The 27,145-nt window shown below is 44.4% G+C and overlaps 1 protein-coding gene across 1 annotated transcript; it reads right to left on the reverse strand.

Annotated features, from left to right (window-relative positions):
* Positions 1 to 22,636, reverse strand: PSMC2 (proteasome 26S subunit, ATPase 2). The gene is made up of 12 exons (XM_066591975.1): positions 22,469 to 22,636; positions 21,136 to 21,173; positions 19,427 to 19,508; positions 19,244 to 19,343; positions 16,979 to 17,110; positions 15,936 to 16,008; positions 15,542 to 15,637; positions 7,613 to 7,777; positions 7,362 to 7,449; positions 3,671 to 3,873; positions 1,929 to 2,025; positions 1 to 374 (listed from the first exon to the last, which is right to left on the reverse strand). The coding sequence occupies exons 1-12, from the start codon at positions 22,542 to 22,544 to the stop codon at positions 217 to 219; spliced, it is 1,308 nt and encodes a 435-aa protein (XP_066448072.1). The 5' UTR covers positions 22,545 to 22,636; the 3' UTR covers positions 1 to 216.
* Between the last annotated feature and the right edge of the window lie 4,509 nt (positions 22,637 to 27,145).

Genomic DNA, 27,145 nt, shown 5'->3' on the forward strand with positions numbered 1-27,145 from the left:
TGATTTGACAATGTAAGTGTCTTTATTGGTCACTTCAAAACAAAACATTAGCAGTAGAAACTGAAAACAAATGTGATTTTGACATTTCATCATTTCAAATACAGTAATACCCCAGTCACATAATATAGTTAAAGGGAATCCTTAGCGTTTACGCTACATTGTGCCACAGCCTTAACCAAGACACAAAGTGTGGTCTGATAACACGTCCCACATAGTTTAATTGTAGGTCATGTATCTAGGTGTAGCACTGAATTTTGCGTATGATTTGATGACCTTGTTTACGGCCTCCAGGAAGTCTTTCTCAGTTGCCACTTTGCGACGTGCTCTGATTGCAAACATTCCTGCCTCTGTGCACACACTGCGGATTTCAGCACCTAGGTAGCAAAAGTCACAGACATAATTAACATTATATCATGGCGATTATACAGAGCGATTCTGTTGCTAGGGAACCCAACCATTCCTCAACTTTTTAATTTTTGTATGGCTCTCTATAAAAATTAATGTGCATTTACCTTGATTGTTGCAAAAGCAGGTCTGCTTAGTGCAGATGCTAAAAATGGCCCCTCCAGCATCCAAACACTTTTGTATACAAGTCTGCATATTAGCAAAGACATCCGCTAGTGTGATATCTGTAATGGCAGCAACCTCCTGTCATATCCCATCTTTGAGAATTTCAAATGTTTAAAGCTTGTAAAACACCCACAAGAAGAAAGCGGGTGCTGCCAGGTCCGCAGATCGCACTGGCCACAGATTATTCAAAATTAATATCAGTCTTAAAGGGGTTGTCCAAGTTAAGGGAAACCCCTGTCACTGGGTACCCCATGGTATAAAGTAACAAAAGAGCAGCTACTCAATGCTCTTCCATTCATTTGATGCTCCCAGTCTGTTTACAGACAGCAGAGACACACCCCAAATCTGCTGTGGCAGCCAATGACAGTGCTCAGCCATGATCTCCAAGCACAGTCATTGGCTGCTGCAGAGTGATGTCAGAGGGAGACTGCAGCTGCCTGGAGAGGATGAATAGGGGGAGCAGTGAAAGGCGAGTAGCTGCTCATTTATTTTATATCATAGGCGACCTGGGGTTACCCCTAACTGACAAGCCTTTTAAGAATTTTCGTAGCAATGTCAGTGATCGGTCGATCCTTCACATCAATGATTGGATCAGACCCTGCTTGTGAAGTAAAGACACTTCCTGTTTTCTCAGATTTTGTCACCAATCTGTGAATAGAGGATTTTGTAGGAACACTCCCATTACCAGACTTACTTCTAAAATGAAGCCATTTATCAATATTCATGAATAACTACAAGCTGCTCAACACATACTGTGGTGGTTCAACAGACATAGGGAGACATTTATGAACGTGTATAAAGAAAACCATGTGCACAGCAACCAATCACAGCTCAGCTTTCATTGCTCATGGTGCTACTGGAAAATGAAAGCTGCTCTGACTGGTTGCTATGGATAACCATTTTTCTATTACACAGTTTTAGGCCACTCACACATGCGCTTTTTACTGCATCGTGGTATAATGCTGCAATTGATTTCTATGGGGCCTGGATGACCTCTGCTCAATCGTGGCGTTTTCTAACACCACGATTTTTGAGCGCTGTCTGCTGTATTTTGCCACGTTTTCGTGCTTTTTAAAACGCACCTCATCACCTTAAAAGGTGTGTTAAAAACAATTGTCGGACGCAGTAACTGCATCCAAAAACTGTGGTGAAATCACAGCAAAACGACGCCATGTGGGAAAGTGGCCTTAATAAATGTACGCCACGATCTTTGTCCATGTCAATTTTAACCATATAAAGAGGAAAAACTTATTGAGGAATGTTCAAGCGAGAGAATCGGACTGCAGCTTACCAGCTATGGATGGTACAGATAGTAAGACACACTACTACATTAGTATATTGCTAAGAAATCCACTTACCAGTACTGTTTGGACATAGACGTGCCAGCAGTTCAAACCTTATATCTCGTTCTACGCTCATTGACCGGGCGTGAATTTTAAATATGTGTGTACGTCCCTTCAAGAAGAGAAAATAATGCACTGCTTAGAATATAATAAGCACACGAAAATGTATCAAGGGCTACACTACATACCCTTTTTTTTTTCCATTTTCATTCAATCCTTTTTTTCTCCCCAAATACTTTTTCAAGTCCTAGTCTATTGGAAGAATGGCAGAAAAAAATGCCATACCAGAACAAGTTGCCCCTTTAAAACAACAAAAAGAAAAAAAACCCACTGCTTTGGGCCATAAAAAAATGCATTGTATGCAGTGTGTGTTTTTTTTCAGTGTGCTGCAGACCTCAAAAAGAACATCTGGTCACCCAAAAAATATATTACAATGCAAAAGAAAAAAGCAACAGATTGTGTTGAAGATAGTCACTCAGAAAGGACGTTGAAATATAGTAATTTGTTCACTTTTACACAGAGCGATGACTGGCATGAGTAGTTCACCAGCATATTGTTCATAAGGGTAGTCTCCATGCAAATACATTTGAATGACTTGCAAGTGAAAACTACAGACTTTTGATCAACCTGCAGCTATTTCTTTTGCCAAGCCAAAACTACTCGAGACTTACCGCTTGGCACCCTGTCGGTCGCTGTGTTGAATTAGTTTTTTTTAGCGATTAACGGTAACTTTAGGTTATATTCCGTTAATATTGTATTTGCTTTTCTATGACCATCTGCTAATCAAAAATATATAACAGTTACGGTCTCATTGATGCCGATGTAACAGGAATGAGTGATATATTGTTAATATGAAAGCATAACATTTAGTAGCTATACATTAAAATATTTGGTATTAAATAGGCTTTCAAAAAAAAAAGTTTAGTACCGTGTTAATCAGTAGAGCATTTCTTCCATTATGTCAGAGGTAGAACCCTGAGAGGTTCGAAAGCTCACTATTACATCATGTATTTTTGTTAGCCATTAAAAGATATATCTACAAGATTACTTGATTTCTCTTACTGAGAATCATGCATAGGCTTTCAACAGACACCAAAACACATGCATGACCGCTCTCTCCCTATACACTAGCTGGCGGGTTCTCCAATCTCCCTATATTCAGGATGTGATAGCACACATGGTACAACAGGGATAGTGGAGTCCAGTTTCCACCACTGCCCACCTGTGAGACTACTGGCTCTTAGGATTCTTACCAACACATGAAACTCTTCATCTCCAAATAACTTGGAGAAAGTTGGAACTCTATCTGACGTAGAAGGAGCTATGGTAAGGTTGTTCCTTACTTTGATTGCTAATACATTCAAATGTATGACTTACAGGAGGTGGGATCTTTTTTAACACAACCTGCTCCCATATACATATGGTGTTTTGTTGCTTGTCTGTCGAAATTGTATTGAATACCAAATATTTTAACATCTATCTAATAAATGTTAATACTAAAGCATAACAATATCTCACCCATTCCTATTACATTGTGATCTACTGGCGATACATTGGAGTCACATTTTGGATGTGATCCCCCTTTTTACTGCTCTCATAGATGTCAGATTAAGTAAATGATAATGTACAAATAGCAGCAGTATACGGAAGCCTTCACAGATTGTTCAGGAGGTACAGGGGAGTGGATAAAAAAAAAACCAAGAGCATAAATGCAACCTAAGAAAAGATCTACTGTTGAAATTATTACTCCTCTTTACCTCAAGATCAGGCAAACTGAATTCAATCTTTCTGTCCAGCCTGCCAGGCCTCATAAGGGCAGGGTCCAAAGTATCCGGTCTGTTTGTGGCCATTAATACTTTAATATTTCCTCTTGGATCAAATCCATCCAACTGATTGATGAGTTCCAGCATAGTTCTCTGCACTTCATTATCACCTCCAGCTCCATCATCAAAGCGAGCACCTAACCGATTAAGACGACATCAAGTTGTTCATGTTATTTCCATATATATCAGGCAACAAAGTGGTTCTGTGGTTTTTTTTTCTAATAGAACTGATTGGAAATAAATTAAATGCGTTATCTGGCACGTTTATCGATAGGTCAGCTCTACAGTCATGTTAGGGTCCCATTCAGCAATGGGAAATATGGCAGTTGTAAGACATAGAATTAGACAGGAACATAATATTTGTTACTTAAAAGAGTTCTCCTGCATATCTAGTCATTATGTTTAATGGATCTATGGTTGCTCCAGCCCAACTATAGGTACATTTCTGTGAGGAGAGGGAAGAGGAGATGTGCTGCTCATCTCCTGAAGACTTCTGCGGGTGCAGTGTTATGTATGTCACAGAGAACGGGGCTATGAAGGCTCACTACTGCTGGTGTATACAGCTAAGCGGAGTGCTGGATTAGGGTGAACTCGTCCATATGACCAGAGGATGGCATGTCGGGGGTTCTCGTGACAAGCTGATGGCTCAGAGTGTTTTCGTCCCCGAATCCTCACATCTTTAACGTTAAAACCAGACGTCTACATGCAGATTTTCACTTCCTAATGACTTCAGTGGGAAAACTCAGCACAGAAACCACATCCAGAAGTGACAAGTGACAAAAATCCACATTGTATAAATAATGAGGAATTGTTATGGAACAAATAAGGATTCCTTGCAAAACCTGTCTTTTATAAAGTCAGGATATTTGAAGACTGGAGGTGCCAATTTTTAGACAGTCTCCAGGGGGAACAGAGACTGCAGTCGATCACAGAGACAATGCGGTAGAACACAAAAGAGCAGGTCTTTTAGACAGTAACCAAGGGAGAAGATCAATGGAGAGGCCAGGGCAAGCTGCACCCTCTAACTCCAGCCACAAGGGAATCTGGGAGCGAGAATCAAGCTTGGACAGCAAAGCAGCTTGGTAGTATTTGATATGAGGCACCCCCACACCTCCTCAATCTCACAAAGTATACAAAGTCTGGAACCTTATCCGCCTCCCCTGTAAGCCCCAGATACCACGTTGAAAAGATTTAAATTGCGTTAAAGGAACATTAATGGGCTGGGCCTGAAAGACATTAAGCAATTGGGGTAGGGAGTTTGTTTTGACACATGCTATCCGGCCCAACCAAGGGACTGATGAACGAGACCATCTGTGCAAATCCTCCTGTATACTATCGCTTTGTATACTAGCAGGTAGGTGTCCCCATATAGGGATGGAATAGAGGGAGTGAGTGTTACCTCTAGATATGGAAAATGCAGTATGGGTAAAAGGTGCATCAGGAAGCTGACCCTCAGTCCTGCTTGAGATCTTTTATTTTAGCATTGTCAATGGTCAGCTTGGACAGGCTGACACACCACACTGTTGTCAAGCTTGGACTATGGAGTTAATGCGATGCCCCAGCTCTTTAAATTCTGGTTTGGTCTCTGAAGTTAACTGGCTAAAAACATTTTTCCTTCCACTCAACATTGTCAAAAGCGTTGCCAGCGTCCAGTGAAAAAACGGTCCTGGCTCCCACAAATTCAATGATCCACCTGAAGAATCAGGTATACTCTCCTTAAATTGATAGCAGTCGTTTTGTTTGTCATTACGCCCGACAGATCCTCATGTATTAAAGGAGTCTTTACTAAATGTAAAGTATCAGCAAGTAACTTCACCAAGATTTTAACAACATTGGCTAGCTGTTATTGTAGCAATTGGGAAAAGTGAGCAATGAGGAGTTAATCTCCTAAGTAGGTGATATCTTGCTAATGAGGGCCTTCTCCCTTGTCCAATGGGATGGAAGACCCGACATCACTTGATCTATGGATGATGTTGGAGAGGGGGGGGGGGGGGGGGGGGCTAAGTCGGATATATCTGAGTGAAGGCTATTGGCCTCCACCTCTGGATCTCCAACGATGCTGGGAGTGGGGGTTCCCAGCCTTTAAAACTCAAGTTCCGAAGGCAATGAGATTCTATCCCAAAAAGATTGAGGGAGGCGTTGGGGGTTGGCTCATTAGTCCAGTAGCTGCAATGGCACCAAGCTGCCTCTTAATTGCTTTCCTAATAGACCCTTTAGCCATTCAAAGGAGCATCAAGAATGTAAAAAAATAAGACAAACAAATAGTTGGAAAGAAAGTGGAGAGGGATTAACTTGCTACCGATTGCTAGCAGATGCCACAATGGTAGATCTCTTCTAGAACATGTATGGTATAGGCCACATGTAGTTTCTGTAGAAAGCCACTGGGTGGCAGCAGATATCAATGAATGGCGCCACTACAATCTTAATTACATCCTGAAACAGCTATGTATTATGAAGTCAATGAAGAGTTAATGTTTATAAATGAAGTTAATGAATAAACTCCTTAATTGGTGGTGGGGGGGGGGGGCCTGCAGAGCTTATGAGTGCAGTAATTCCTCAGAATCCCAAAGCTCCAGGTACCAGTGCCTCTGAACATGAAGGGGGTACAAGGCATAGGCTGATGGCCATAGGAAACTGTTACCCCAAAGGGGCTGCTACCCCACAAATGGGAGGTGGTTGTATATAGCAGAGGAGCCTCTATGGCAGAGTGTAGGATACAGCACTGCTGGGGACCTGACACCAAGGCCCACAATTAGTACATGCGTGGTTTGTAGTGCACAAGCTGTCCTACAGGATGGCCTGTGAGTGGAGGGACAGCTCAGCTTGTTACCAAAGCCATGGGTGTCACAGCCAGCTAGAGCAAGTGCGCTAGGCAGCAGGAGCTAATGAAGCTACCCGGGAGGCACGGTCCGCAGGCCACAGGATGGAGCCGGGCTCTTAGTATTCATTCCACCCACTATCGCATACATCGGCCCAAAGATTTAAGGCGGAGGTATGGGAGCCCAAAACCTCTCAAAATTTTGCAGAGATTATCAGTAAGCAACAAGAAACTATAACGGGCATAGGGAAGGAGTGGATGGCTGGAAATAAAAGGCAGTGGATTGAAAAGCACCTGCCCAGCGTTCACCCACACCACCCCAAGTGTTTTATTTATTTTACTTGAACTACTTTTTTTTTTTTACCTTTTTTTCACAATAGGGGACTTGAGTATGCAATTCTCTGTTTACTCATGTAATATACTGCAATACTTCAGTATCGAGCATAAAAAGCATGAGTATATGCACAGCCTGTCATGGCAACCCATCAAAACTCATGTGTTGCAGCGGGGAGGCCTGAGGTGAACTGAGGGAGCAACCCTGCACCCTGTTTAGCCACAAAGATGTTAGCACTGGTTGCAGCATGTAACAGTTTAAGTGGACAAAGATGAAAGTTATGTCTGATCCTGGCTATTAGAGCGGAGTGTCAGCTGGGTCCCAGTGGACCGTAGAAAGAGTATGTGTTTGTTTTTTCTTTTTATTTTATCACCTGCCCAGCCTTTAAGTTTTTTTTGTTTTCTTCACACAAACCCTTTAAAGCATAAACAGGCTTGGTCCTGAAGGTGTTAACGAACAGCAGCAATACATACCACCAATAGCATCAATTTCATCAAAGAAAATAAGACAGGCTTTCTTTGTCCTTGCCATCTCAAACAATTCACGGACCATTCGTGCGCCCTAAGGAGAGAAAAAAAAAATTAAACGGGGGAGGTGACAGATGAAGTAAAATCACGTATTTTGTCTAGGCCACCATGGCTTCGTAATTGTAACTTAAATTAATACAATATTACACTTGCATGACAGCTAAAGCAACAAATTAAAAAAGGAAACCAAAACTTACTTCCCCAACGTATTTCTGAACCAGTTCTGAGCCAATAACTCTGATGAAGCAGGCATCAGTCCTGTTAGCAACGGCACGGGCACAAAGAGTTTTTCCTGTTCCAGGAGGACCAAACAGAAGAACCCCTTTTGGAGGTTCAATACCCAGATTAACAAATCGTTCTGGCTGTGGGAAAAAAATGTTACAATAAATTAGGAATATGCCGAGAATACCACAGGTCAGTAAGGGCTCAAGCTTCGTGCTAAGTAATAACGAGGTCCTAGTGCACAAATATCAGCAACCATAGCTGTAGCATGGAAATATTTATATGCAGAGGATCTATGGATGACGAATATACACACAGGGACCTTAGTAAGTAAATACCCCTTCACTATTGATGCCTTATGTGCAAGGCAACAAGCCTCACTTGAAACAAGCAAAGTCAAATTAAATAAACCTGTCAGGTCACTGCCATGTCAGCTTCAGTAAGTGGGCCCTGTGCTCAGAACTACAGAGTAATAAGCCCTGCAAGCTACAGCTTATCCTAGCCACACACTAAAAGAGCCTATATGCAGATAAAGCTGGTGGCATAGACTAGACCAAGTATGGGCAGCATTTGGGGGCGGAGCCTGGCCGGAGATGTAGATAGTCGCATCTCAGAGTAGCTCCTGCAAGATCCGACATTCCCATCCTGTTAACGGGACCCAGAGACGCCGAAAGGCAATCAAAAAGCAGCGGAGGCACAGTAGCAAGCTCCGGAGACAGAACAGACAGCAGCAGAGTTAATGGTGCGAGGCAAGGAGCGGGGGAAGGCAGATGAAGCCGGCGGCAGGCAGAAACAACACGGCGCCGGAGGGAGGGAGCCGAGAACGCTCATACCGCGGCCCAGCACAAACAGTGCAGACACAGCACGTAAACTGGCAAGGTATGCCAGGGAGGAGTGGGGCAGAAAACAGGACTCCATAAGCCCTAAACAACAGAGGGGAGAGCGGGAGAGCCCACAGAGAAGCACACAAACGGAGGGAGCAGGAGGGGAGGAAGAAACTGCAGACACAGTACATGCAGAAAGTGACAAGGACAAGGAAAAACAAAATAGTCTACATGCTGTACAAGATCATGCTGGAAATAAGCAGGAAGTCACAAGTCAGGCAGACAACCCCAACTACAAAAATAAAGGTGCAAACAGTGTCAATCCAGACGAACACTACACAGAAGACAGCATGAATAATGCAAGCAGCCCAGGCATATGCACGCACAGCGCAAATCACGCAGACACCTCAGAAAGCACTATACGAGACACCTCCCAAAGTGCAGAAGATGCCGCCAAAAAAGATCAAAGGCAGGAGGACGAAAGGTGCGCCAGGGAGCCTACGTTGAAAGAAATATTCAGCGAAATCACTAAAGGCAACGCATCACTGAACAACCTTAATATGCAGATGGGGGCGATGCAAAGTAATGTAAACCTGCTACGGCAAGATATGAGGAAAATATCAGAGCGTCTGACAGAAACTGAACAACGTATAAGCGACGTAGAAGACGCAATACAGCCGATGCAACGAGACGTGGAAAAAAATCTGCATGACATACAATATCTACAGAACAAGGTAGACGACCTAGAAAATAGGTCAAGAAGGAACAACGTGCGGATTGTGGGCCTCCCAGAAAAGACGGAAGGAAGAAACCCTGCAGAATTTTTTGAAACATGGCTGCCCGAACTGTTCGGAAGAAACACTCTAACTGCAATGTTTGCAGTCGAAAGAGCCCACCGTGTACCGACACGACCCCTCCCCCCGGGGGCTCCAGCCAGACCGATACTCAAAGTACTGCATTACAGAGACCGTGATACCATACTCCAAAAGGCCCGCGAAAAGGGTGAAATCCAATATAATGGCGTGAAAGTCTCCTTCTATCCAGATTTCTCCACGGAAATACAAAAGAAGCGAGCAACATTTGTAGAAATAAAAAGACGACTGCGAAACCTACAAGTGCCCTACGGGATGCTGTACCCGGCTAAACTGAGAGTGGCGGCGCTGGACACGACACAATTCTTTGAAAACCCAAAAGATGCAGGTGCCTGGATAGATCAAAATGAAGAACAGATCCGGAGGGGAAGATCACCGCGCAAGACACCATGAAGAGGCTGCACCTAAAGAAACGTTCATGCAAAGGGAACCGAAAATTTCTGAAAGGAGCTCCTGGGACGACAGGATGCATCGCGTAGGAGAATGGAGGACTGGTACCCCGATCCGATGAGACAACGGATCAGTGAGTTACATGTTGGGGGTGTCTGTTGTTTGGTCTCTCTCTCGCATATTAGGGGAATATTAGATAAGATACAGTTAAAAGGGATAAGGTTAAACGATAGAAAAATGATTCAGGGTGGGATAAGGGGAAGAAATGTCAACGTAAATGTACAAATGATAAATGTGTTGCAAATAACGAAAATATGTATAGTAAATGTGGATAAATGTCTGTACTGGGGGATGTGGGGGACCAAACCAAAATGTTACTGGAGAAGCCCTATGCGGAGAACAAACAGTAATACACATACACATATACGGGGCGACACGGGCGAGACACAAATACAGAGATGGGGACCCTCCCAGTGCGACTCACTCATAAAAACAAAAAGGGGTGGAGGCGCCCAGAAAATAATAACCCTGCGGAAAACAAAAAACAAGAAAAATGGGTAGTAGGATAAGGGTCGTATCGTGGAACGTGAGAGGTATGAGTGACCAGACAAAACGATCAGCAGTACTGCAAGTCATCAAGGAACAAGGCCCGGCTATTATATGCTTGCAGGAAACACATTTATCAAAAGAAAATACGGACACGTTCAAAATAGGGGGGATGGGTCAGAGCTTCCACTCCACACACACGAGGTATTCCAGGGGGGTCAGCATAGTGATACACAGAAATATACCGTTTAAATGTCTCTCACAAAAAATTGACCCAGAAGGCCGCTTTATATGCCTACACTGCAGAATCTACAACTACACATGCATTATAGCTTCAGTATATATCCCGCCACCATATAATAACATGATAATGCGGCAAGTTATAGGATTCATAACAGATAAACCGGACATTCCAGTCCTTATCATAGGCGACTTTAATTCGGTCATTAACCCTGCACAGGACAGACTAAGGGCAGGAAACGCAAACGAAGAAAGGAACCTGACACCACTAGGTAAACTAATAAACGAGATATCATTGATAGACATATGGAGAACACGGCACCCCACAAACAAACAATACTCCTGCTACTCATCCACATACCAATGCTTATCTAGAATAGACCTAGCGGTAGGGAATATTCAGACATATAGAGATATAACCTCGATAGAATATCTACCAAGAGTTGTTTCTGACCACTCCATCCTACGTCTGGACATACAGCACAGTAACACTGTGAGTCATTCCCAAAAAAGATGGAATCTGAACTCGCACTGGCTAAATATATTAAACAAGGAAATAGTGAAAAAAACACTAGAGGAATACTTCATATTAAATAAGGATACCACAAGTATGACGATTTGCTGGGAGGCCATGAAGGCATATATGAGGGGGGTATACATACAGCAAATCACACAGGCAAAAAAAGGACATAGAGAAAGAGGGCAAAAAATACGAGACAAACTAAAAGAATCAGAAGAAAATTACATAAAAGAGAAAACTATAACAACACTCAACCTATGGAAACAGGCCCAAGAGGCCCTTAATAAATACGTCCTAGAAACGGCAGCCACTAAAAATGGGTTCAGGAAACAGACATATTATGAGGAGGGAGAAAAAACGGGACATATGCTGGCAGTTATAGCCCGAGCACAAACCAGCCCCACATACATCATTGAACTAAAAGACGCACAAGGCGAGATAGTCAGGGACGCAACATCCATAAGAGAGATTGCACGGGAATTTTACTCCTCTCTGTATTCCTCGAAACTGGAAAAAACGGTAGAACAAATCGAGGAATACTTGGCGGATATAAGAACACATAAATTGACGGAGGAACAGAGAGAGTTTCTAGATGCACCAATAGACTTGGAGGAGATGCAAGAGGCAGTAAAAGATATGCAAAATAACAAGGCCCCAGGGGAGGATGGTTTCCCAATAGAATTTTACAAACAACATGCAGACACTTTATTACCACAACTCCTGGAGACATGGGCGGGGGCGGAAAAGGAAGGGGAACTACCACAAACAATGCGAAAAGCAAAAATAATAATTCTGTTAAAACCAGAAAAGGACCCCCTGTTGGTGGACTCGTATAGGCCGATATCGCTGTTAAACGCGGATGTCAAAATTATAGCAAAAGTTTTAGCCAAGCGGCTATCACAAGTGGCATCCACCTTGGTGCATCCAGACCAGAGTGGGTTTATACCAGCAAGATCAACGGCAACGAACATCCGTAGAGTATTTCTAAACCTACAAATACCCGTAGATAATACCGGAGACAGAATCATATGCTCACTGGACGCGGCCAAGGCGTTTGATAGCGTTGAGTGGCAATACCTGTGGAAGGTACTAGAAAAAATGGGCTGTGGCCCAATATTTGTGAGACGAGTAAAACTCCTATATGCTAGAGCGGAGGCGGATGTGTCCATCAATGGGGGGTCATCAGAAACATTCCCACTACATAGAGGGACAAGGCAGGGATGCCCACTATCGCCACTCCTGTTTGCACTTGCAATAGAGCCCCTAGCATGCAAAATTCGGTCACACCAGGAAATAGTGGGATTCATAAGAGGAAACATGGAGGAGAAAATCGCTTTGTATGCAGACGACATGTTATTATTTTTAGGGGACAGGGAAAAATCTTTAGAAACCACGATGCAAACAATAAAAGAATTTGGAGCCTTCTCAGGACTCGCTATCAATTGGACCAAATCCGAAATACTATCAATAGACACCCCAGACATGCAAGTTGCCAACAGAGAATTAACCCTGAAATGCACCCCAACAATTAAATATCTGGGAGTTAAAATTACGAAAGAGGTCAGTGAGTACGGGAAAATAAACCTGGAACCACTTATGGAAAAATGGAAACAAAAACTTCACATATGGAAAAAACTACCCATGACAATCATAGGAAGAGTGAATCTTATAAAAATGATATGGATGCCCCAATTACTGTATCTAATACACAACTTCCCACACTGGATAACACAAAAATTTTTCCACAAGGCCAAGGGACTGTTTAGAGAACTCATATGGGGAGGGAAGACACCTAGGATAAAATTAGAACTGCTATACAATTCAAAAGAAAAGGGAGGATTAGCCTTGCCCAATCCGTTCTCGTACTTCATGGCCTCCCAGCTGCAACATCTCAGGGGATGGGAGACAGAAGAAACACACAACGCTAGTTTCAGAATCCTTAAAAATCTCTTTAACGGATCACATTTGTTTGAAACCCTGGAACGTGGAGCGTTTAAAAAAAACGGTCAAAGTGCCCCCACGCTATTATTGATACATAAAATATGGTGGAAGACCAGAAACATGCTTGATATAAAAAACTGCACACAACATACCCCCATATGGAATAACCCGCACCTGCCAGAAATCAACAAGCTAAAAGGATTCCAAGGGTGGAAAGACAGGGGAGTTAGGAGAATGGACCAGATACTGGAGGGGGGGGGACTAAAAACCTTCGAGCAGTTAAGGCAAAACCACGACATCCCCAATAGTGACTTTTACAAATATCTGCAACTTAGACACGCTATACAAGCAGAAAAAAACACGGCGGAAATAACAATGGTAATAAATATAGTAGCGGACATAATAGGAAAAGCCACCACCACAGCAGGGAAAATATCTGTACTATATTCCCATATACAGGACACGGTCAATGCACACAACCCGTTATCAACAAGAGCAAAATGGGAGGCAGACATAGGGCCCATTGAGGAGTCGCACTGGGAGGAAATCCTACAAATGACACCCAAGCTATCTCTGAGCGAATCACACAGAGTCTCACAAATATTTCTAATACACAGAGTGTACCGCACCCCGGCCTTCTTACACAATATAGGAATGAGAACCTCCCCGATATGTGTAAGGTGCAAAACCCACACGGCGGACCTAATCCACATGCTATGGCGTTGTCCGAAATTGCACAGATATTGGATGGGAATAAGAAATGCAATTAACGCGGCATTTGGCATACGTATGGACTTTACTCCATACGTGTGCATTCTGGGATACATACAGGATCTAACATTAGATGATCATGAAAAACTAGCGGTAGCCAGACTATTGTATATAGCCAGAAAAACAATAGCCCAGCGCTGGTTGGACGAAGAACCACCCACGCTGGGAGAATTCAAAAATAAGGTCAACCAAATTTTACCGTGGGAAAGGAGTATTTACACTAAGCGTAAGACCAGTCAAAAATATCAGGACATATGGCTGAGATGGATACACGCCCAGAGCAGTAATGTTGGATCAAATACATAGGGAGTGGTGAGCCGTGTGGGGAGGCACCAGTAAACCGGGGATTTACTAAGACATAACAACGTATGTAATGGATATATATAAAGTTTATTGGGAAATTTACAGACTCGATATACAATAAAATAAAGTGGTAAGGAGTAATAGGGAAAAGTTAAGAAAGGAGGGATTGGAGAGAGAGAGACCGGGCAACGGGCAAAAGAAATATGACCCCCCCTCGAATGCAACAAAAAATCTAACCCTGAATCAATAAAAGAAAACAGCAAGAAGATAAGCAACACGAAGACCAAAGAAGAAAACAAATATACGTTACAAGAACTGTTATTATTGTTTACAACACAACACGGTGTTCATTCAGAGACAGTTTACCCAAAGAACAGAACGTTGAGAGAGAGATCTTAGGGGGGATGGGGGAGGGAGGGGGGTGAGGGGAAGGGGGTGGGTGAGAGGGGGAGGGGGAGGGAGGGGAAACCAAAGATTTGTTAAAAAAACTGTTTTAAAATATGCAAAAGGTGAAAAAGTTTAATAAAAAATACTTTAATTAAAAAAAAAGTATGGGCAGCATTTACAAGGGCTCTCACCTAAAATACTGCTAAGTGCTATAATGCTACACATTCTTTATTAGTTCTCCACTAGAGATGAGCGAGCGTACTCGGAAAAGCACTACTCGCTCGAGTAATTTGCTTTATCCGAGTATCGCTGTGCTCGTCCCTGAAGATTCGGGTGCCGCTGCGGCTGACAGGTGAATCGCAGCGGGGAGCAGGGGAGAGCACGCGGGAGAGAGGGAGAGAAAGATCTCCCCTCCGTTCCTCCCCGCTCTCCCCTGCAGCTCCCCGCTCCGTGCCGGCACCCTAATCTTCAGGGACGAGCACAGCGATACTCGGATAAAGCAAATTACTCGAGCGAGTAGTGCTTTTCCGAGTACGCTCGCTCATCTCTATTATCCACATATAACCTTTGCTGACATCAGACAGATATTTAAATATCACAAGATCATTTTAAAGGTAGTATTACACGTGTCAATTTGCCCTTGAACCATCTGGGATTTCAATATTTTTATACTGGAATGATGGTGATTAAAAGTTGCATAAACTGCAAAGTATAGGCAATCGATTTCAGTCAATTTCCACCTGTAAATTATTGCCTATATATTTTTGCAACGATAACAAGTTTGAGGAATAAGACGCCTTTTATAAAACGACCTTTTCTTCTTTTAAGGCTTACCATTAACAGTGTACTGCTTAGGACAGTTTAGGGGCAGAACAAACAGACTAGGCCATCCCCTTTTATGGCCACATCTACAGTACTAGATCAACTGCCACATCATTCATGTGGGGATCATTGGGACCCCCATTCTCAGGATCGTAGGGGTCCCAGCGGTCGGACCTCCACTGATCAGAATATTACCTATTCCGTGGTTAAGGGATAATAGTCAATGTTGGCACAACCCCTTTAAGTAAAGTGTAACATATCAGATATTGCCATACATATAGTACTTACATGGAGTAATGGAGTTTCAACCACTTCCCTTAATTTTTCTATCTGTTCTTTGCAACCTCCAACATCACTGTATGTAACATCAGGTTTCTCTTCCACCTATATAGAAAAAAAAAACAGATACTGTATTGTGATGAACAGCAAAAAGAAAAAACAAAAAAACCTAAAAATACAAATTAAAGCTGTGCTCACACTCCCATAAATTATATTCCTTCTGGTTTCCTTTGCCTTGTTACAATAAGAATAGAATACAGGTATACGTTAAAATTATAGACTCGTCAGACATTCTAAGGGATATGTTATGAATCACACAATTAGAAGCCATGACATGATTCTATGACATTCGTGTGAGCAGAGCCCAATAACTGCATCTTATTTAATCTATGAAAACAATTACCTGCATCATAGTCACTGTGGGATCAATCTTTGGAGGCAACGGGATATGAATCTGGTACTTGTTTCTGTCGACACTATATATAAAGAATCAAGTGACAATTTGCTTATTACTGACTAGGCGCACTATCATCATAGCTCATCCAAGTATATGCACTAAAAAGCCTTCATTTATTTAGAAGGGGAAGAAGCTTCCAGGAAAAACAAATTGTTCAAATTAAATTGTTAACATATAATATACGATCACTTTGTTTTGTTTTTTAGAGGAATTTCCTAAATCATTCTCTTTTTACAGTTTTCAATTTCTGGTCTTAAATTGCACTTAAGGATGTCATTTCAGGAGTTGCTTTTATTGTGTTTTTGGTCGCTATTGTCGTATATGCAACATTTTTGTAAAGAGCAATTCAATTGCCGAGATTGCTACCAAAAATACCGTGCAGGCACTGCCTTGATGCTGAAATTTCTCCTTGTTTACTTTCTCTATGCTAAACACTTCCACGATGCAAAAGCAGAGTATCACATGACCAGCTATAGCCTGTAATACCTATACCTGCAGGGATGACACTGCCATGACCATCAGTATTCAACTAAGTAAACTACACACCTTAAGTATTCAGTCAGGAAGATAAGCTGTGATCTCCTGGATTATACCTGTGTGACAGGAGCTGGGATAGTAGTGTCTGTGTACCCCTCTAAAGAGTTTGTGTGGTAGGGTCCATCACAGGGGAATTATGCTGACTGGAAAATGGACTAAAATTAGTGTATATAAACACAAGTAAATCTCAGCTGGTCAGAACAGAGATCACATTACCCACATGAGGAGAAGGAGGCGGCTAAGGGGTTTTGGATAGAAAGGAATCACTAAACAAGGTAAACTAGCCGAATTATACATTGGGTGACTAGCTACATAATGAATGAAAACAAAAGTTTACCGATGTGGCCCTAATGTCAGATTTCAGGGGTTCCCTTATAGGCGTTACCTAAAACAGTCTATAATAAATGGAAAGTTTTAACTGCTCCGTATTAAATGAACAACATCACTCTTACCCAACTCTCATTCCTTCTTCAATATCAGTAGGAGCAACTTGGTCACTCAGGTCTACCACAAACTTTGCAAACTGCTTCACGTTTATTATATATTTTGGGTCCTCAGAGTCTGCATTTATTATTTTTGTACACCTGAAAAAAGAAAAAGAATTACAATTTGTAGTTATTTAAAGGTCAAGTCTAAACATTATAAGGGCTCAGTCACATGAGCGATTTTTTCACGTATGTATAGGTGCGATTTTAAATCACATCTACATAGAACCAGTGGAAGCGGTCACATGTGCGATTTTTTCATGCACTTAAAATTTGCACCTGCAAATTCACGCGATTCTTTTCGTGCAAAGTGCAATTTTTCACGCACCTATAAACACGCGTAAAAAAAGTGTGACTGAGCCCTAAGACTGTATTCAGATGGTCAGTTGAGCTTCTCGGGGGACATAAAAGAAACCCAAACATAAATATTTTTTTCTTTTAAAGAAATGGCACATGAATGACATCCATGGGCTGTTGAGTTTCCACAGACCCCAATCACTGCATGCCATGCTCTTGTCCATAAAAACAGAGGAGATTAGGCCATGTAGTGGTCTTTGTCACAAGGACCATTGGTTTGTGTATAAAAAAAAGGTAAGTCTGAATAGCCCAACTGACTATAAATAGGTCCGTGCGCGGTCCGTGGAGTACACAGGCAACGCCTAAACTGAGAACATGCCTCTCAGAATGGGCCCTGAGCACTGCAAATAAAATAGAAATGCTGCAGGATAGATTCTGACAGATGTCATCATCATCGGTAGTCAGGAGTAAAGTGTTTTTTGTAAACTGCACCCCAGTCATTGGCTGAAGGGAAGGCCTGCAGTTAGGAGGCGACTCTTTCTTAGCCAAGAATTGTGCCATGTGTGGTTACACGTAACAATTTCTCAATCAGTTCATATGATGTGATTTTGAAATCTGCATTGAGGTAAAACAGCTGGCATGTCAATTCTTGGCACAGTTTTCTGTCCGGCAGCCACAAGTGGAGTGAGCTGACAGATCCACAAAGGAAAAAGCTGATGTGGATCTGACAGTTTCAAAGCCCATGTGAACGAGGCCTTATAAGTAACTGAAGAAACTGCAGTTTGCAGAAGTCTCATGCAGCAGGACAGATATGCACAACGCAGGAAAAGGCCTAAAATATACAGTTTTGGTCTCCATTTCAGTAATAGCAGCCTATGCTATGATCCCATCAACAGTACTAGCTGGATGTTATTTCAGCATTACAGATCCTACTCTGGGTCAAATAGGTCGCGCGCAAAGAAAAGGCTGGGTAACCCCCAGGCTGGGAACATCCCACTCACTGCACAATACATAACACATCCACAGCTAAGGCTGGGTTCTCACAGGGCGGATTCTCGGCGGAAATCTCGCGATTTGGCCGTAGCGAAAAAACGTGAGATTTCCGCCGGGAGAACCGCTGCTGCAAAACCTGCGGCGGCTGTGAAGTGGCCCGGCCGCTCGCTCTTCCACTGCGACCAGCGCTCCCATAGAGGAGAGCGCGGCCGCAGCGGGGGGGGGGGGGGGGGGGGTTGGACATGCTGCGGTCGGCAAATCCACACCACAGCAGCGGCTTCTGCCGGCTTAGCCGCAGCGGATTTGCCGTCCCGTGTGGGCGAGATTTCTGAGAAATCTCATCCACATGGCTGGCTAATCCCGGGATTAGCAGCCGCATGCGGATTTGCCGCGGCGAAATTCCGCACGGAATTTCTGCGGCAAATCCGCCCTGTGTGAACCCAGCCTAAGGGATTATGTATACAGAAACCTCATAAACATAGAAGTACTTTACTAACTGTTAGGAAAAGTAAGGGCTCATGCCCACGGCCATGAAGGGCTCATGGAATACCTCAGCAGAGTCCATCACAGCACCTCTCCAAAGACCCCAGACTCACCCCCAGATCCACTGAGTAGCTCCCGCATGACGCCCCAGCGCGCATGCGCAGTACAGCGTATGATGCGCCGTCGTATGACGCAAATACACAGAGACTATGCAATTTTCCTGTGTATTCACACAAATCCATGGACTTCAATGACCTATTTCAACATGTAATAAAAACCAAAACAGGACATGTCGCATGTGTTTTCATCACACTGAAATTTGTGTGAAAAATACACGTGTATGAAGCCATTGAAATCAATATTACATGGCTTAAATACGGCCATCTAAAAGAACCCAAGGCCTGTTCAATATCCAAAGTTTCCTTTTCTTGTATGTTATGTACATCCACATGCTGGTACCTGGCCACCTGAAGTGGTTGTTCACTCTGAAGGGTCTGTTTATCCGCAGCCAAATCCCACAACGCTGGAGGGGCAAGTCCTGTGTCCGATTCCTTAATACCTATAGAGAATGCACATGTGTAATTAATTGCTTGGGTATTTATATTCCAAATGTATATGGATTGAACCAACCATGTTACATACCTGTAAGCTCATTGATCTTCTTAAGAAGTGACTGTATGTCATCTTCCACTTGTTTAATCTGTCGGGAATACGTGCTTTGTCCCTGTAACAACACAAGACTTGTGGTTTTGCTATTCAACCAACATAAAGGACTAGCGTCCACAAAGAGTCACAGTAACCTAGTCTAGAACTTGTAATCTCACACAGCCACTGAGGAGTTGTGACACAAGCAGGATCACAGCTTTCCATAGAGAAAAAGTTTCTATTTTTGCTTAAAATTATTCAAAATTATGCTAAGATATAGCTATTCATGAATGAATAGCTAAGGGCTATGTGTGATTGGCTGAGCGCTCAGCCAATAGTTAAGCAGTAGCTGCTATTGGCTGAGCCCTCAGCCAATCTACACAGCCCTTTTTAGGAGGCGGGAATTTTTAAATCCCCGACTGCTGAAAGAGCTTAACAGCAGTGCCGGGGAGCGACCAGGAGGACGCGGCTGAGCGCAGGAGAGGTGAGTAATAATTAAAAAAAAATTTTTTACATACTTTTGGCAGATTATCAGGGAAGGGCTTATATTTCAATCCCTTCCCCGATAATCATTCCGCGGGGCTTGGCAGAAAGCAGTGCTTTCAATGGAAGTGCTTTGAAAGCAATGGCCTAGAATGCTGGGGACTTCTGCCACAGCTGTGACAGAAGTCCCCGGCATTCTCCATCTCTTTTCAATGGGGCTAGCACTGCTGCCGCTGGCCCCATTGAACAGACTGGCGATATGTCGGCGTGATGCCGATTTTTTTCTCGCACTGCGATGCGAGACTAACTTTAGTCTCGCATCGCAGTGGAGAAAATATCGCCAGTGGGTGGGAGCCCTTAGTGAGGTAACTGCTGCAAAGCTTTCTCAGAAAGTGACGGACTAGTATTGGGGCCCTTTTACACGGCCAATAAATAACTCAGACTCCTGCATCCAGGTTAAGAATAAGGGTGAATGCAGACGGACGGAAACTCTGTGGCGAGATTTCCCGCCGGTGCCTGCTGCTATAGGCTGTATTAGATAATGCAATCCTATGCAGACAGCTGCGATTTGACCACGTGAAAACTCGCGTGGTAAACAAATCATGGCATGTTTTATTTCTGTGCAAACCTCACACAGTAACGTCACTATTGACGCGCTGGCTCCGCTCCGCGCATGTGCGCCAGCCAGCATATAGCAGAGCAGAGACAAGACACTGGGAAGAGGTGAGCCGCGCGTCATGGCTCGCATCCTGCTGCGAAAATTCTCGCAGCGGGATCCGACCTGGACGTCTGCATTTAACTTTACAGTAGAAAATCTGTAATGGTTTTCCCCCCATGTGACCAGGATTTGTTTTGATCTCCTTCACTTTAATAGTAAACATTTCCACTGAAGAAACAACGTGTGAACGCATTCTAAGGCCCCGTCCACGGCAGTGATTTCGCCGGCGGTAAACCGTCGGCCGACGCTTCACATAGCATTGCTGGAAACTATGGAAAGCGCTGCCCGATGTACAGGAGTGGAAATTCGCCACGATTTTCTGTTCATGTATAAAAATCCCGGCATGCCACTATTTCCCACAATGCACCCATCATAATGATAAGTTCATCGATGAAAATCAGTGACTAAGTGTTCTCCTCTGGTGGAAATCCGCTTGCGTTAAAATGCAACACCTGTGGACAGGTGGCCTAAGCATCTACTGCTCAATAAAGGTGAAGCTACTTACATAGGTCTTCAGCAGGGCGATATCCCCCTCATCCAGCGCTGGAATGAAATAAAATATTATTACTGCTCAATATACACTGTGAAGCTTCACTACATATCAGAAGATGGGCCAGCAGTATATTATACAGCACAGAGGGGGCGCTGTTATCCCATAGTCACCAGCAGTAGGTGTGGAAGGCAATGCTTGCGGTGGCGCTGGATCCAGCCGGAGAGATGAGTTATTAGCGGCGTTGTTCCTTTTAGCGCTCCTGCTCACGGGCAGATACTTTCTGAGGAATCTGCGGTCGGCGCCTGCACCAAGAATCTGCAGCAAATACCGCCCATTGTTTACTATGGAGAAAGGCTGCTTCCTCCACACGAGCGGAAATCAATGGCGATTTTTGCTCACAAAGGGAAAAAAAACAAACCGCAGTATGCTCCATTTTAGTGCGGATTACACACAGACAGCTTTCATTGAGTCAATAGAAGCCGTCCGACCCACAATGAATGTTGTGGACAGGTCGCGGATTCTGCGTTGTTGCCTAGCAATGGAGCAGAAAAAAAATATTGAAAAAATCTGTACTGTGCATGTGCAACGGCGAGCCGCTGGGTGCATCCGCGGTACAGATTCTCCGGTGACAGCGCAGGTAGGCCGCTGCTGGCAGAGCCAGATTCTGCATGAGGGACCTGCAACGAAATCCGGCTTTACCCCGGCCAGCGATTGCACTTACTTGTCTTCTTTTTTCTGTTCTGCGGATGGCGAGCCGCTGGACACGCACAGGACAGATTATTTTTATGTTTATTTGTCCTGCGCCGTCGCTAGGCGATCATGCGGGTCCTGCGACCTTTCCACAATGTCGATTGCGGGCAGGCTGCGGATCGGACGGCTCCCAATGACTTCAATTGAGCATGCTGTGATTGCGATTTCCACTCCTGCGCAGGCAGCAGCTGCTCTCCAGGCCGTAACCAATGGTGTTTGCTGTAGATTCACGGTCCGGAAGCCAACGGCGGATTCCGCAATGCAAATCGGCAGCCGGGCTAAGAGCGGCCTCACACGGGCGTATGGTAACAACATATTACATGCATGGGTTTTACACGCATAGTACGCTGTATGTAATATCCCATAGGCGGCCATGTTGCTGCTCATACAAATTGCGTAAATTCAGCGCATAAGAATCCTCACAGCATGTTCTATCATGGCGCACATACAGCCCAGATAGTGCATGGTGTAGGGAAATAATACCGACTATGGGCAGATTAGTGTATGTCCGCGGGGGTCACTGAGGGGGGGCCGTGTGTGCGGCTCCAGGGCTAGGGAGCACACACTACACACGGCCGTCCTTCTGACGTCTCACCCCGTATGGGTTTGTCCTCCTTGTCCTCCTCCTTCGTCTTCGTCTTGCGCTGGTCGGCTCCCAGGTAGTCCGGCATAGTGATGGCTACAGAGCGGGGACAGTGCACAGACAGCGACTATTACACAGCAGACTTCACACAACGTCCGGTAGTAGCCGGAACCGGAAGCTGCCGGCCGCCGCGTGTGCGCCCTCTGGAGGTGACAAGGAGCAGCGCGCGCTCCTGCAGTGCGGGCGGTGGACGTGCCGTGTGCCCGTGCTGCCAGCATTACTGCCCCCTTGTGGCCCGTGTAAACACTACGTACTCTTATAGCTGGGATTCATTATTCCAGGGTTTCTAAAATGAAGAATAAAGCAGTGTTAGGTTGTGTTCACATCTGTGCGGTTGCTTCTCTTTGGCTCACACAGCCGTAAGCATAAAGCCGTGCGGGGCTCGCAGCATGTTACAGCTGTGTATCCTAACGCCTCCCTCACACCGGCGCTTTCAGCAGCGCACTAATCGCAGTATAACGCTCCCATTGTTTTCAGTGGTTCCGTTCAGACACAGTGCTTCCCATTACAGCGGCACAATGTTCAAGCGGCGTCTGTTTTATTTTTAGGAATTTAGTGCGCCTCATCAAAGATGAGTGGTGAAAGCTGGCGGCCGAAAGCACCGGCAACATGGCAAAGTACCGTGATTAAAACCGCGGCGCTTATCGCACGCCTGTGGGAGACAGGCCTGATCGATGGCAGCACATGACCACATGTTGGGATGTACGCAGTTATGCACAGTACAATTTCGCTGTCATACGCAGGGTCATGGGCTGCAGGTATATACGCAACAGTGGAGAACAATGGCCGCTAACACATGTACATACGCTACAAAATAGAACATGCTGCGTTCTATTCTGCACTCACAGATTACACAATTCCAATATGCTAATGTGAGTGCAGCTGCGTAAGGCAATGTAATTGATTGCCTGCGAGTTACCGCATATCACACGAGCGTACAGAGCCCGCGCGATACACAAGTCCAGTACAGTCATGTGAACATGGCCTTATTTTGGGAGCTGGAAAACGTAATCCACTGGCTGAACAGATCCCATTGATCCATATAATGGGGCCCATTTGGTTTCCGTGTTGCTGTCCAGCATTTTCCAGGATGAAATACCGCAGCACGCTGCACTGCTTCACCTGGGATTTTGCTAAAAATCAGCTACGGAAGCTCCAAGGGATACCTCTGATGTGAACATAGTCTTAGAAATAGTCAGTAGAAAAACGATACTGCTTTATGCTTACAGGTCTTATGCAGATCTCTGTGTATCCATGGTAACAGACTACAAACTCTTCATCCTGCATCAATCTGGGTTTGTCCAAGATAAATGAAAAATAAAATAGTTCCCCTGACTACAATGTAATAAACAGGCTTACATTCACCTCTCCTGGTTCCCCTGCATCTCCCGGCCACAGCTTCATCTTCCCTGTCCAGTCTGCTGCTGCAGTCAATCACGGGCCTCAGATACGTGTAAAATCTGCATGTAGAACGTGTTTTACCGCGTTTCGCTGCACATGACAGCACATCTCTCACACACTGTCATGCGGTCATCCTGTTTTTTTTATTCACCATGTAGTATGACGTGTACATCACACGTGTAATACGCCATAACATTATGCTCATGTGAACCCAGTAGATTACATTACTGTATGTTAGTAAACAGCTACATTTCCAAATGTAACCTAAAAATAAGCAGACAGTTGACAACAGTGACGCATTTACACCCTGCTTGCCATTGTGTTGTGTTTACAAATATTTCCTCTGCGTTCCTAGTGTGTTAGGCCAGCTGCACACGAATGAGTCGGATTCCGCATTTGGGAGTTCGCAACAGAATCCAACCTGTGCTCGGCTGGCGTCCGCATGTATCTGTATTTATTTGGATTGCAGATGGTCCGGACTGCTCGCCGTCAGTCATGCGCAGTACAGATTTTCTTTTTTAAATCACTGTTTTTCTGCGTCATCGCTAGGTGATAAGGCAGAATCCGCGACCTTTCCGCAATGTCAATTGCGGAAAGGCTGCAGGTCAAACCGCTTCCATTGACTTTAATGGAAGCTGTCCACAAGGAAATTGCGCAAAAAGAGAGCGTGCTGTGATTTTTTTTTTTGTGAGTGGAAATCGCAATTTCCGTCCTCTTGACATACTAGTATTCTATTCTTGCTAACATGAGGAGACGTGAGACGGGGGCGGAGCTAATTCCCGGGACTTAGCCCTGTTCTGCCTCCTCTCACTGCAAATAGTGCAGAGGGGCGGAGAGGGGGTGGAGAGGAGGCAGAGAGGGGGCGGGAGCTCAGTGTACTGCTCCCGATTCTTCCAGCCTCCCCCCCCCCCGGCAGAGAGAGATGCCGTATATCGGCTGGGCGTGAAAACCCAGCCGATATACGGTCGTCTGAATAAGCCCCAAAATAAAAATATATAAATAAAGAAGAAAATGACCCACCACCGCCATATGCGTCCTGAAATCCAAAACTATACATATTGTATATCAAAATGTTCGAAACAAAATGAGAAACCCATTCCTATACTTTATTTTTGTGTAAATATACTAATTAAAAAAAACTATGTGTTTTTAAAAAATCATTTTTTTAGCTTTCTACCCCTAATAAAACTAAAAAACGGGGAAAACAATCAGTGAAAAAAAAGATATAAAAAATTGCCCTACATGTCACAGAAAAAAATACACAGCAAAAATAATTTTGGGAGCTTAAGGGAAAAAAAAGGACAGTAAAACCACCACATGGGTAAAATCCCTAAAAGGTGTCTTGTCCTGAAGGCTGCATTCCCATGAACGTATATCGGCTCGGTTTTCACGCCGAGCCGATCTACGTCCTCCTCATCTGCAGGGGGGGGGGGGAGGATGGAAGAGCCAGGAGCAGGAACTGAGCTCCCGCCCCCTCTCTGCCTCCTCTCCGCCCCTCTGCACTATTTGCAATGAAAGGAGGCGGGGCGGAGGCAGGGCTAAGTGGTGCGAATTAGCCCCACCCTCATCCTGCCTCCTTTCATTGCAAATAGTGCAGAGGGGCGGAGAGGAGGCAGAGAGGGGGCGGGAGCTCAGTTCCTGCTCCTGGCTCTTCCATCCTCCCCCCCCTGCAGATGAGGACGACGTATATCGGCTCGGCGTGAAAACCGAGCCGATATACGTTCGTGGGAATGCAGCCCACGGTACAAAATAGCCTAGTCCTTTAGCGCTCCTTCAAACTGGTGAGGGCGATATCTGAACGTGATTCACAGCTGGATATCGCCCTCGCAATCCATGTGAAACCCCGGACGCGAGGCGCTTTCATCTGAAAACAGCCTCACATCACTGTCGGGCTGAAGGAACCCCCTGTCGTGGCTGTCATAGCTATGGCAGAGAATCGCGGAGTTCTCCCATTGCCCCCAACAGGGGCGGCGGCAGCAGCAGCAATGGGCAATATTGCAGAAAGATGAGACATGCTGCGATTTTTTCCTGCATAGCATCGCCCCGTGGTGCCATGCAGGAAAACATCGCAAAGGTAAAGGAACCCATTGAAAAGAATGGGTTTCAGATCTGTGCGAGATTTATGCGTCTCCCATCATTCCACTGATGAGAGCACTGAAAGTTGTGGCTGAATGCATTAAGTGGCGCTGATAAGTCGTCCGCCCATTGTAAAATTAAAACAGCAGCTCAATGCCCTGAGCGGTGTCTTTCAGCACTCACACTAAGGGAATGCCAAGGTATGTAAGTATAAGGCCTCATGTCCACTAGCAAAATTGAATTGCGGATTCTGCTGCGGAATCCGCATTCAATTTTGCCCATAGGGAATCATTGGCCATTGGCGGTCAGTTAAATTGAATTGTGCATCCACGAATGGCATTTTAATAGATTTGCGTTTTTCATGCGCGGGAGAAAAAATCCGGCATGCTCCATTTTATCACGGATTCCACGCGGATCGGCCACATTGCTATCACATTGCTAACAATAGGTGCGGATATCGGCATGAAAAAAAATACCATTTAAAGCAAATCCATGCGGAACCTGCTGCAAAAATCCGGAGCAGATTCTGCGCGGATTGTATTTTTCTAGTGGACATAAGGCCTAAGGGCTCCCATACACTTGCGTCTTTTTAATGCTGCGATATTGCTGCGTTTTTATAACACACATGTCAATGGGACTTTCTAATGTTAAAAACGCATCACACAATAATTGCAGAGCACAAACTTGAGATGCGTTCTTAACATTAGAAAGTCCCATTGACATGTGTGTTATAAAAACTCAGAAATATCACAGTGTTAAAAAAATGGAAGTGGGTGTGAGCCCTAAGCGCTCTTACCCACTTGTGTTTTTTAAATGCTGCGATATCGCTGCGTTTTTTTAACGCAACTGTCAATGGGACTTTCTAATGTTAAGAACGCATCGCACAAAAATCGAAAAGCACAAACCTGCGATGCGGTTTTAACATTAGAAAGTCCCATTGACAATCGCGTTAAAAAAACGCAAGTGAGTAAGGGCCCCGGACTCAGTGAGTCATAGAATCATAGAATGGTAGAGTTGGAAGGGACCTCCAGGGTCATCTGGTCCAACCCCCTGCTTAGTGCAGGATTTACTAAATCATCCCAGACAGATATTTGTCCAGCCTTTGTTTGAACACTTCCATTGAATGAGACCTCACCACCTCCCGTGGTAACC

This window comes from Eleutherodactylus coqui, chromosome 2 (genome assembly GCF_035609145.1).
Source record: "Eleutherodactylus coqui strain aEleCoq1 chromosome 2, aEleCoq1.hap1, whole genome shotgun sequence".
Taxonomy (NCBI): Eukaryota; Metazoa; Chordata; class Amphibia; order Anura; family Eleutherodactylidae; genus Eleutherodactylus; species Eleutherodactylus coqui.

Excerpts from the sequence above, each read along its gene's own strand:
- PSMC2 (XM_066591975.1), bottom strand. The coding sequence starts at position 22,544 with ATGCCGGACTACCTGGGAGCCGACCAGCGCAAGACGAAGACGAAGGAG. Across the intron at positions 19,509-21,135 it reads TCGCCCTGCTGAAGACCTAT|GGACAAAGCACGTATTCCCG; the intron begins GTAAGTAGCTTC and ends GTGTTGTTACAG. Across the intron at positions 17,111-19,243 it reads CAACCACTTCAGGTGGCCAG|GTGTACAAAAATAATAAATG; the intron begins GTACCAGCATGT and ends TTCTTTTTTCAG.